This window comes from Phragmites australis, chromosome 5 (assembly GCF_958298935.1).
Source record: "Phragmites australis chromosome 5, lpPhrAust1.1, whole genome shotgun sequence".
Classification (NCBI taxonomy): domain Eukaryota; kingdom Viridiplantae; phylum Streptophyta; class Magnoliopsida; order Poales; family Poaceae; genus Phragmites; species Phragmites australis.
The window spans coordinates 44,201,005-44,213,520 of record NC_084925.1 but is presented as its reverse complement, the minus strand read 5'-3'; the positions used below and the strand labels follow the sequence as shown (position 1 = coordinate 44,213,520).

General features: G+C 44.8%; 2 protein-coding genes across 2 annotated transcripts; both read left to right on the top strand.

Annotated features, from left to right (window-relative positions):
* The first annotated feature begins 7,973 nt into the window (after nucleotides 1–7,973).
* On the top strand, nucleotides 7,974–10,198 carry LOC133917732 (uncharacterized). Its single transcript, XM_062361595.1, has 3 exons — nucleotides 7,974–8,467; nucleotides 8,628–8,698; nucleotides 9,616–10,198. The coding sequence occupies exons 1-3, from the start codon at nucleotides 8,240–8,242 to the stop codon at nucleotides 10,010–10,012; spliced, it is 696 nt and encodes a 231-aa protein (XP_062217579.1). The 5' UTR covers nucleotides 7,974–8,239; the 3' UTR covers nucleotides 10,013–10,198.
* A 1,417-nt stretch (nucleotides 10,199–11,615) lies between these two features.
* On the top strand, nucleotides 11,616–12,355 carry LOC133919905 (uncharacterized). Its single transcript, XM_062364464.1, has one exon. It carries the CDS (start codon nucleotides 11,694–11,696, stop codon nucleotides 12,243–12,245), a length of 552 nt encoding a protein of 183 aa, XP_062220448.1. The 5' UTR covers nucleotides 11,616–11,693; the 3' UTR covers nucleotides 12,246–12,355.
* The last annotated feature ends 161 nt before the right edge of the window (nucleotides 12,356–12,516 follow it).

Genomic DNA, 12,516 nt, shown 5'->3' with positions numbered 1-12,516 from the left:
GGAGTTTCAGATTGGTCAGGATATCTCTAGGCTATTGAGAATTAGGCACTGTTAAACATCTGAGCACCACTCCTGCTACTTTGCAATGCCTGTACTGTGCAATGACAAACTCTGGGAACATTGCTGCAACACGAGTTACCAATTCAGGTAGGAACTCCGTAGTTCTGCTTTGACTGTGAGCACCTTTGCTGCCTGTATTTACTTTCTCGAGTAACTGTTGCAGATGATATGTGTAGCCGGTTGTCATTACTCCTACCTGTTAATTTTTACCTTTTGTTGGCAATTAGTTTTGAAAAAATTCTGAAACTTCACTTCTTACTCCTTTAAAGATACATACATATATTGTATATGTATGGGCCTACTGGCCTAGATCACAGCTTAACACTCTCCCTCAAGATAGGTGATAGATATCTATCATTTTCATCTTGGTACATGCTATATTACACTCTTTTACTCTTAAAACCTTAGTTAAACAATCTGTCTCTTGACCACCCGAGTTTATATAGCTTAATTATAGTATAACATCATCTAACTTTTCCTTAATAAAGAAGCGATCTATCTCCACATGCTTCGTGCTATCATGTTAAATTGGATTGTTAGCAATGTTAATAGCTGATTTGTTATCACACAAGACTCTCAAGGAGCCTTTCCTTAACACATTTAACTCGGATAGGAGATTTCTTACCCATAACATCTCACTCACCACATAATGCATTGCTCTATACTCTGCTTTCGCAGTTGAGCGAGATACAATTGATTGCTTCGTGCTCTTCCATGACACCAAATTCCCTCCAACAAAAACACATTAGCCCGAAGTTGATCTCCTATCATCAAGGCAACTAGCCCAATCAGCATCACAATAACCATCCATATTCAAATGACCATGGCTTCTGAAATAAAGTCCTTTTCCAGGACTACTCTTCAAATATCTTAGGATTCGGTAAACGACATCCAGATGTCCACTCCTGGGATCATGCATATACCTGCTTACAACACTTACAACATAGGGGATATCTGGCCTTGTATGACACAAGTAAATGAGCTGACCAACAAGCCTTTGGTAGCTCTCTTTATTTACTGGATCACCTTATTCAGTGCATAACTTGTGGTTTGGATCAATAGGTGTTGATGCAGATTGACACCCAAGCGTGCCGGTCTCACTAAGTAAGTCTAGTGCATACTTTCTCTATGAGAGAACAATACCTTTTGAAGATCGAGCAATCTCAATACCAAGAAAGTTCCTGAGTGGACCAAGATCCTTCACCTCAAATTCCTTACTCAGATTCTCTTTCAAACGTTTAATCTCTAATTCGTCATCACCTGTGACGATGATATCATCCACATACACAGCCAAAACTGTGATCTTATGCCCCAAATGTAGATAGAATACAGTATGGTCCCCATTGCACTGTTTATAGCCTATGCCACACAGTGCACATCTGAATCGATCAAACCAAGCTCGTGGAGACTGTTTGAGCCCATATAAGGACTTCTTCAATCTACAAACTTTCCCAGCTATTTCAGGATTAGAAAAGCCAGGTGAAGTCTCTATATACACCTCCTCCTGAAGATCTCGATGCAAGAAAGCATTCTTGACGTCCAATTGATGCAAGGGAGAACCAAAGTTAGCCACACAAGAGATCAAAGTTCTTACCGTGCTCATCTTTGCCACCTGTGCGAATGTCTCGTCATAGTCAATACCATATGTCTGACTATATCCCCTTGCAGCAAGTCTTGTTTTGTACCTTTCCACTTTACCTTTTGGGTTGTGCTTCACAGTGAAGACCCATTTGCAACTGACAGCTTTCCTCCTGGTTGGTGATGTTACAAGTTCCCAAGTTTTGTTCTTTTCAAGAGCTCTCATTTCCTCCAACATGGCCTCATGCCACTTAGGGTCTTTCTTCGCTTCTTTCCAGCCTTTGGGAATTTCTATGGATTGTAATGATGCAACAAATGAACTATATGCAGGAGATAGGGATGTATAGGAGACATAATTACTAATGTCATGCTCAAACCCATACCTTGGTGGAGGCACTTCGACCTTAGCTCGTGCACCTTTCCGTAATGCAATGGGTCATTTTCAATCTCAATTTCAGAGGTCGATGACACCTCAATAATCTCTGTTGGTGTTGGTAAACCTTGTTCAGAGGTTAATAATGGAGTCACTGTTGGCGCATCTGCTTGAGATTTAAACTTCCTTCTTGTATAAACTTTCAAGGTTCATTTGTCTCGCTGCTCCTCACCTATAGAGCTAGTCTCATGACAAGGAGTTAGAATCGAACCACTAGTCACAACCTCCATTCTTGGTTGAGTTAAGCCATTAATCACAGCCTCCATTCTCCTTAGCAGTTGCTCAATTGAACTACTAATCACACTATTATTCTCACCCTCTTGACTGACCACATCTGTATTTGCCGAGTCAAATTCAAACATAAAACTTAGGTCAATCTTCTCTCCATAATAGGGCACTGACTCCCTGAAAGTTACATCCATGCTTACAAATAAGCATCGCTCACTAGGATACCAGCAATTGTATCCCTTCTGTCCTGGAGAATACCCTACAAAGATGCACTTTACGGCACGTAGATCTAGCTTTCCTACCGAGGGTCTATGATCCCTCACAAAGTATGTACATCTAAAAACTTTAGGTGGTACCACAAACTTATTCTCACCCAACAACATCTCACAGGGGGTCTTCATCCTAAGTACTCTTGATGGAGTATGGTTAATGAGGTATGTAGCTATCCAAACAGCTTCACTCCATAAAAACTTGGGAACGTTCATGGTAAACATTAGTGAGCGAGCAACCTCCAAAATATGACGGGTTTTCCTTTCGTTCACACCATTCTGTGGAGGTGTGTCCGGACATAAAGTCTGATGCAATATACCATTTGTTGACAAAAACACACCAAATTCTTTGTTCACATACTCAGTCCCATTATCTGTTTTTATCATTTGGACTTGAGTATGAATTGGTTTTTCACAAGAGCATAAATTTTTGAAAGCATTTCAATACCTCATGTTTATGCTTCATGAGATATACCCATGTCATCCGAGAGAAGCAATCAATAAAAGTAACGAACTACTTCATCCCACTAATAGAGACCATAGGACATGTCTAGACATCTGAATGAATTAGTACAAAAGGAGACATATTCCTGATGCCCCAACTCACATAAGATGTCCTTGTATGTTTTGCAAACTCATATGCATCACAAAATAGTTTATTCTTATCCAGCCCACACATTATATCAAGAAAGGCTTTGCATATTTTATCAAAAGAAAGATGCCCCAAACTATAATGCAAAAGCATCACACTAGCTTCCTTCTCTCCCATTGTTGCTGCTAAGACAGTACGCAATGCATCATTTGTTCCTTCACAATCCATGTATCACAATCCACTACGCCTGGTTGCACTCCCAAGATGCCTCCCTGTTCGTCTCTCCTGAATTAAACAATTTTTTTGGTCAAGAATAACTCGACAATCCAACTGATCAACTAAAGCACTTAATGATACAATATTGATCGGAAAGACTCGCATATGCAAAATTGATGATAATTTAATAGATGGAGTGCATTATATTGTACCAACACTAATAATGGGTTATGGTGTACCATCAGCAGTTTGTATAGTTTCTTTATGTGTGTGTGGGGGGGGGGGGGATATTGTGTATATGAAACAAACTCACTTGATGTGCTTGTGATGTGCTTTGATGCCCCTGAGTCTAGAATCCAATTTAATCGTGATATTTGTGTGTGTATAAATGCATGGACATAATTATCTTCATTCACGTAGGCAAAGTTGATGAAATCACCACTGTGAGCCTCTTGATCCTGATCTCCAGAGCTTTCATCTTTTCCTCTCAGTTGTTTTGATTCTTCAAGTTCTACTAATGAAGTCTCCCCTACTTTGAAAATCTCCTCTTCTGTGCCAACTACATTGGCTCTGTGGCCACCTCTATCTCCACGTCCTCTGCCACCCCTCAAAGCACCTCTGCTACTGTCTCTTCCTCTTCCACGATTGTGCTTGAATGGTTTAGGATAATCATGAATCAAGTGCCCTATATCATCACGGTTAAAAAATTTCTTGCATTAATAGTTCTTGTTGCTGTAAAAATAGGACATGATGAAGGGGAAGTAGTTCTCCTCATCACCTTTAGTCTCAACTCCTCTTGTGCCATGACAGCTATAGCCTCCTCTAAGGTAGGGAGAGTGATTTGATGAAACATAGTGGTACGTCTTCCCTCAAACTCTGAGTTTAGGCATCTCAAAAACTAAAGAACTCTTCTTTTTTCTACCTACTTTTTTATCCAAGCCACACAAATCATCATGTGGTAACTCAAAAAGATCATATTGGTCTACATCAGCCCACAAATGCTTCAACTCAGTAACATAATCCATCATAGACCGCTCCCCCTATTTGAGATCATGGAGACAATCTTCTATCTGAACATCAACATCACATCTCCAACCCCTAAATACATCTTTTTCGTAGCTTTCCATATTTCAGATGCACTTTGAATTGTATCAACAGTGTTGACAATAGTCGGAATCATAGAGCTCAACATCCATGCATCCACCAAAGAATTTGCAGCATCCTGATTTTTCCATTCATTACTCGAGTTATCCCCTGGCTCAGTCATCTCTCCATTGATAAAGCCCTCAAATTTTTTCGCCTTCAACAATAACAATACCCTCTTAGACCATGCTACATAATTCTTAATGCCCTCCAATTTGATATCATTCGACATCAATTTTAATTTCACTACTTGAGGATGAGACCTCATCCTTTTTCATAGTAAGCAACTCCATCAATTTGTCGAACACTTGTTCAATCCCTTGATTTCCTTCCATTGCTTCAATAAATTCCAATCACTCGGCAGTCACACAATCATGTGTACAACAATTTTCCCTTCTCTACCCTCTTGCCCGAGAAGACAGTCCCTCACTTACTACCACCAACACAAGTTGATCATGTACTTGAGTTAACTAGCGCAAGTCTCTCACCAAATCAAGCTCGGTTCTTGGAGAGCTGATGGACTTTGATGACTTAACTGTTCTGTAGCACCTTCACGCAACCCAAATCGGGTTTCGTTGCCAAGCTTCCAGCTGCCATGCACACACAGCAGCCTTGCTCAGATCTGCAGCTCCCCTAGCCACGGCTTGACTCCAATCTCGACGTCTCTGATGTGCTCCTCTGCACGGGCACCTCTTCACACATGCGTGCTGCCGAATCTGCCACCTCCTTGGCTACTCAGGCGCCGTACACCAGCACCTCCTCATCCTTCGTGCGAGCACACCACAGCCGCTCTGCACTACCGACCTTACCTGTATCAACCTTCACTCACACAGGGCCCTCACACAGACCCCCAGCTTCTGCACTCCTTCAATCGGCCGCCCTCTCTCCTCTACAACACCCAAATTCGTACCTAACCTTCAGCTGCTCGAGCAATTAGAGCACCCATCACCAAATTCCCTGCCTGCTGCTGATTGCCTTCGCGGGAGTAGCGTGCAACTCAGATCCATCGTCGCGCACTCACACCTCCTTCACACGCAGCGCTGCTAGCACCTGCGCACCGTCGCCACCTCACCGCCGGGCTCGCACGCCACTGGCTCCCGCACCGCTGCTACAGTGCCTAGAACTGCCTCCGGACCAAAGAAGTTTCTGGTACCATGTTGACAATTGGTTTTTGAGAAAACTCTGAAACTTCACTTCTTACTCCATTGAAGATACATACATATATTGATATATGAGCCTGCTGAACTAGTCCACAGCCCAACACAATACTTACCATAAAGTAGGTTGATGTCCACTTGGGTAAGTTGTTTACCTTGAACTTGATTTCATGGACCATTCCCGTGGTCCTTTCCCTTATCGTATGGCATCACTTTGTCCCCCCTTTTAAATAGATCGTACTTAAGGACGCTTGTATTTTGTGATTTGTATATGGATCACACGGAACCGCACCTTCTCTGGTATATGAGGTTTCTGATCTGGCACAACATGTTAGCATCTTCCTACGGTCGTTCTGTGAACGTACCTGGCACATCATGCAGCTACTGTTGCATGGGTTTGGAGCACTATGTGCACAGGAGGACATGAGATGAGTCCAGGATCTAAATAATGTGTGCTCTGCTACATTGCCCATCAACATTCATCGGATCATCTGATGCTGGTCCATATGCGAAGGTCATGCCAGTACCTGCATCCATCCATAAACATACCTGCATCCATCCATCAACATGCCTGCTTGTCTTTCTGGAATTTCTTTTGATAGGACACATCATGTGGACTGCATGTAGCCCGCCCCATGAATCATGGCATATTTACATGGATGGTGGCTAGCACACAGACACAGACCCCCACATTCCCATGTCATCTATTTGTTCTAAGACCCACAGATGAATGGATCTATGACCCATTATATGTTAAAACTTCTGAAATACATGAGGCGTTTATCCATCCTAAACTGTATCAATCCACAAATTCTCCTGAATGGACAATCGTATTGAATGACTATGTCAGAGTTGAGGCCTGAGAAATAATCCCTAAAAAAGGGAGGTAAATGTCATCCAACTCATGAGGCCCAAAAAGCCCATCCTTGAGAGAAGCAGAGGCTCAGCCCATTAGGGATCATGATCTCTATGCAAGCCCGATGTATGGCTTGTGTTGAACTGTTGGTATGCCTTAGTACGTGAGAATGGGGTCCCACTGGTTAGTGGAGTTTATGATATCGGAATCTGAAGGACCTTGTACGTGTAGCAGCTCTGGGCTCTAGCCTAAGAATTTTGCTAAGCTGGCAACTGCATGAGCACAGTTCACTGTTCTCGTGGGTAACTCATAGGCTACTATACCAACCAGGCTAGCCATGCTGGCAAAAGGCTGGATGCACACCAGTGTTTTCATGTCAAAATGAATTTGCTTTACACAATAGTTGCCTCATGTTAATCCCCACAAGAAATTTGTGTGCATACAAATACAATATTCATCCATGTATTTCTTCTATCCATTGTGCTTAATTATGACCGTGCATAGCACTAAAATTTGTAAAATTAGATCAGAAGCTAAAAAATGGATACCATGCGATTGTTATTGGAGGGGATGGATGTTGACTATGCAATCCTGTCAACCAATGCCTATAATGTTGCTTCTTCTCTATGTTAATGTGCCCTCTAGAACAAAGCCAAAGCTTGTATAACTACAACCATACATATTTGCTACGAGTTGTTTCTATTTTGCACCAAAATGTTGTACTTAACTCTTTTTCTCTCTAGAATTCAACACGAAAACTCTTGAAATTCACATAAAGCTTGTAATTTTTATTATAACATGAAAGCAATTTGAATCTCACACCTGGGCTTGAGCCCTCGAACCTGAAATTCGGATGAAATGCAAAACTTTGATAAATTTGCAGCTAAACATGTGAAGTTGGAACTTAGACCACTATCCCACGAGAATTGATTCCAATTGGGACACAGCGGACCGTAGATCGTTTAAGCTATAACAACTTAATTGCTTGTACACTTAACAATAGTATCCAACAGACAAATCTCACCTTCCTTGCCACCCCATCCCATTCCCATCCCCTATGAAAATGTTCTAACAGACATAGCGGATTGCATGCAAAAACAAAGCACCTCACCACTGCACCCCTCATGCCATCTATCCCCAAATTTGGATGCGCTGCAGTTATCACCGTCAACTGCAGGAGCTGCAGTGGAGTATATTAGAGACACTCTATGCTTGTTGATTTTAATATGAATGGATTGGATCAACTACAACCGTACTGCTACATTATCAAATGATACAGTACAAATCCGCTGATGAACATAATCAAACGCAGTGGCTACAGTAGCAATGATTAATTAATATAACAAACTGTAGCAATAGATTCATATTACTGTTCAAATAGTGATCCTTTACATTAATCATCATTAGTGTAGAAGATTCATGTCCCCCGCCCCCTCCTCTCCTTTCCTCTACTCTAAATATGTGCATCCATCATCATCTCTCATGCCAAAAAGCCAGCCGAGTGCCGGAGTGAAACTGCACCAATCTTACACCCTATTCCATTTACTGGTTCCCATAAATAAATGCAATGCGTCCATGAGGCAGGCATAAAAGGCCAACCAAAACCAAGGAACCAACGCGCAAAGCCCCCCTCCTTTAATTTGCACCCTCCCCAAATCTCCATTGGCCCTCTCTCTCCTCCCTCTCTCTCTCTCTCGTCCTCCATCCATGAGGATTAGGAGGAGGCCTCAGGGCCAGCCTCTCTCCTCCCTGCTGCCCTCAGATCCATCCGCACCCTGGCCACCGCCAAATGCAACGAGAGATCACCAGGAGCGTCTCGCGGGGGACAAGAAAGAGGAGGAGGAGTTGCACTTGCACCCAAATGCGGCCGCGGATCTCGGGGACGAGCCCTCCTCGGCGGTGAGGCGCGCGGCATTGCTGCCACTGTTGCCGCAGGTACGCATGCTGCTAGCTAGCTTCTTGATTCCCAATCTGCATATTCCAAGAAGAGGGAATTTGTTAGGACAGCTCTTGAAAAGTTGGTTCGGTTGCACCCCGGGCCGGGTGGATGCCCAGATCTAGCTAACCCCGTGTTCTTGGATTACTGCTTTTGCAGGACAATGTGGTGGAGTGCAGCAGGAGCCTGGGTGCACAACAACGGGGGCCTGCTGCAGATGGTCACAGGAGGTATGTGATGAACTAACTACTGAAACTGGAACAGGAGCAAAACAAGAAGGTGTTGGCTGGCTTTGTGCTATTGTGTGGGTGTGAGTGAGCAATGGCTGTGAGAATAGTAAATAAAAAAAGAAAGCATCCAAGGCCCTTTTTGATTTGCTGGGCTTGGGTTCACTGTTTTATACGTACTAGTGGGCAATGGCAGCTTGACACATCAGTCCAATCAGTTAATACCCTCCTTCCCAGACAAACCGCTCATGTACCCATGTAGTAGAGGCACCACTGCCACCTCTATTCTATATGCATGTATCCTACATCGATGATCGATCCAGTGCACTTCACTTGTGTGCACTCTCTTTTGCCACTTTGATCAGGGGATTGTTGCTTGATCCCCTTGTAGCTAGATCGATCACACTTAGCTTTTTTGCTTCTCCTCTTGCACCATTCATGTTCTTTCGACCTGTATGAGTGCAACCCAGTGCTTTGGGAGGCATGGGCCATGTGCGATTCGTGCGCATCATGAACTATTCAGTTCTCTTGGACATTCACTTTCTTTCTGTCAGGCATTAGTACTTTGCATCCGGGGCTGTTTGGAATTGCATCGATGTATTCAGATCGATCATCGATGTAGTGATAGAAGAGAGGACCTGCATCGTAGCATTTACTCAAAGGCAGGAAAATATGCTATGATTTGCACGATCTCAACCATATTGCGCTCCATGCTGTGATCATGGACAGGATCATAATGTCCTAAACACCATCCATTAGTTCAGTCTCAGTAGGATTACAATGTGTTGCAATATAATCTTGTGATCTAGCTATCCTTGAATTGTGCTTAATATATGATCGATGCACTACTTCTTTGGTCGATTTGATCGCATTTTAGTACCATCTAAGCCATGTACAAATGCATCATTGTGCACTTGCAGCCTACAGAATGGTCATCGGAACATGCCTGAGCCGGTGAAAGCCGAGGAGCGTCTTGTCAACGGCGTCGGCAGAGCAATGCTGGTGACAGCAGTGGCCGCGAACGTGATCAAGGATGACAGCGGCGGCGGCATAAGGAAGCGGCGTGGCCCGGCGGTGCTGCTGGAGGGGTCACGGTGCAGCCGCATGAACGGGCGCGGGTGGCGCTGCAGCCAGCCGACGCTGGTGGGCTACGCCCTCTGCGAGCACCACCTCGGCAAGGGCCGGATGCGGAGCGCAGCCGCCGGGCGCGGCGGTGCAAGCCAGCTCAGCCGCACCGAGCACAGGAAGAACGTATCCGTCGCGGTCACCTCGGCGCCCAAGGCCGACGTGCCGCCGCCGAGCTCGCGGCCCTGCTAGGCGCGCGCGCGCTCACGGCCGGCGGAGATCGATGGAAGTGGAACTGTAAGATTCTTGGGTTCTGTGCTGGGGTGCATATCAGATGGTTACTGTGAATTCTTGTTGACTTTTCTGTGATGGCAAATGTTGTGGTGACTGTGAATTCTTGTTGACTTTTCTGTGATTGCAAATGCTGTGGTGACGTTCGTCGATCGGGGCAATAGCATTGCAGACCCCGCGATCAAAATCTTTGCGATAGAATCTAGTTATTTGACCGGTCGTACTTCCTCTCCCAGACAGAACCCGGAAACGTGCATGCAAGTATGCAACTGTAATTGCACCACCAGCAAGCGGCACCAATGCTAGAACGAGATTTGCACTCTTGCCAACCGCTGCTGTTCTTGGTGCAACTGCTTTTGCAGTTCCTGGTGCATTCCAGTCTTTTTTTAAACTATTACTCCCTCTGATTATAAATGAACATCAATTTTAAAAAGAATCGGTCAAACTTCAAAACTTTGACTAATAATAATTTAAAAAAAAATAGTTTGAAAACCTTAAAATCATATGCGTAGATTTATCTTTGAAAAATACCTTTATAATATTATAAATACTATGAATTTTATCATTATATTTTAATAAAAAATAATAGTCAAAACTATGCAAAACGAGATGGATTTACAACTATTTGCTAGTGCTCATGAGCCGCACCTATTTACAGGGCCTGACAGGACATAAGGCTAGCTGCCTCGGACAGATGAAGGTGTCAGTGTTAAAGGAGTGCTCCACTTAAGTACAGGGATCACAATATCACATTATTAGGCTTTTTCCTAACAAGATGCTACTTGGTGCAGTTTTAGGCTCATTAAAAAAAATAGACGCACACTAGCATAGGATCCGCGCACCATCAAACTAACGCACGTACATCTCGTCGGTATGTCACATTGTTATCATGAGGAGGGGAAAAAAAAGAGAAAAGAAATAGCTTGGGTGAAAAGGATAAGTCTGTTAGATGCTTTTGGATGTTAGCACGTAGGGGAGATCCGGATGAGCTAGCAGATCTCAAAGTTGCATGTGGGGGAGGCCGGATCACTGTGGTGTAGCTCGGCTAGCTAGTTTACACCTTGCATGGCTTGTAGCTGGAGGCAACGATGGAATGAGTAGTGAGCACATGAAGATCGCCGGTGCAGACAAAGAAAGTGTCAGCATGGAGGAGGAAAAACCCTGGCTTCATGTGACCCGTCGGTCGTCGGCGCTTTCTTTTGTTTAGATGACAGATTTGTAGTCAGACCTGTCAGTTAGTGGGCAATGTATCCTTGGCTTAGCTACCCTATAAACCGTACAAAATTCATTCCCTAATCCCCTCCAGCATGTGCAAATCAGTATAAGAATCAACCACACCGTCTTGGTGTCAGGTCAGGACGAAATTCCTTTTACAAATGATCAGATGGTTCAAGCTCCTAGTGGAGTTCCTATTCTCCCATCTTATGGTAGGTAGACGAGGAATTTCGCTTTTTTAATCCGTGTATGAATAAATGAAAAAATTTCGTTTTTCAGACAGGCACGAATCATGTTACACCAGGCAAAAATATCTCACACGTTGCCATCCAAAGAAATGGCTTAGGATAACTCACCAAGCCGTGCCTTCCCCTCTCCTCGTCTTCACAAACGCCGGACACCACCACCACTATAGTCTAAGCCGGCCATGGAGCTGCTGCTGCTGCTCCCGTCTCGCGCCACCACAGCTCGCCCGCTCCTTCCCACCAGCCCGCTTCGCCGCATCGGCACCGCCCGGCCGGCGGCCAGCTCTAGCAACGTTGAGGTCATCGACACAACGGCGACGTCGGGCGTCGCCGTGAACAGCCAAGAACGGCGCGCAGGCGGGCTCGGGTTGGACCTGTCGGAGGAGATGCGGCGCGGGATGATGTGGCGGATGCTGGCGCCCCCAGCAGCAGCAGTCGCGGCGGAGGCCACATTCCTGAGGCTGCTCGACCGCTCGGCGTCAGGGGACGCGCCGGCCTGGGCCGCCGCCGCGGGCTCAGCCGTGCTGTTCGCGGTGGGGCTGCTCGGTGTCCACTACGGGTTCCTGTCGTCGAGATGGGACGCCGCGGAGAGGGGCTCCTTGGTGGGGTGGGACCTCGCCGTCCGGCACTGGAACGTCCTGTCCATGGCCAAGGAATACTCTTCCTTGGTGGAGGAGGAGGATGAGGACGACGACGAGGACTGGGAGGAAGAGGATGAAGTAGACAGTGATTAATCAAGGGGATTAGATGTAATAACAGACCTCTGTTAAATTAAACCGCTGTTAAATTAAGCCACTTGAAAATGGTTATATATACATTGCTATAGAGCGATTGTGAATACTAAGCATTTGATTTTCATTTTTAGAGTATACTAGTTTTATTTACCTTTATTGTGACGCACGCTGATACAACTCAGAATATGTTGTTATCTATGTCAACGCAGACATGGCTGAGTCCTTCATCCAAGTTAGGCCCCTTAGGAACCATGAATTTCGTCGAAATTTT

What these genes read in the sequence shown, in the direction of transcription:
- LOC133917732 (XM_062361595.1), top strand. Translation starts at nt 8,240, where the DNA reads ATGAGGATTAGGAGGAGGCCTCAGGGCCAGCCTCTCTCCTCCCTGCTG. An exon ending in TGCTGCCACTGTTGCCGCAG is followed by an intron (nt 8,468 to 8,627) that starts GTACGCATGCTG and finishes CTGCTTTTGCAG; the next exon opens with GACAATGTGGTGGAGTGCAG. An exon ending in GCTGCAGATGGTCACAGGAG is followed by an intron (nt 8,699 to 9,615) that starts GTATGTGATGAA and finishes GTGCACTTGCAG; the next exon opens with CCTACAGAATGGTCATCGGA.
- LOC133919905 (XM_062364464.1), top strand. Translation starts at nt 11,694, where the DNA reads ATGGAGCTGCTGCTGCTGCTCCCGTCTCGCGCCACCACAGCTCGCCCG.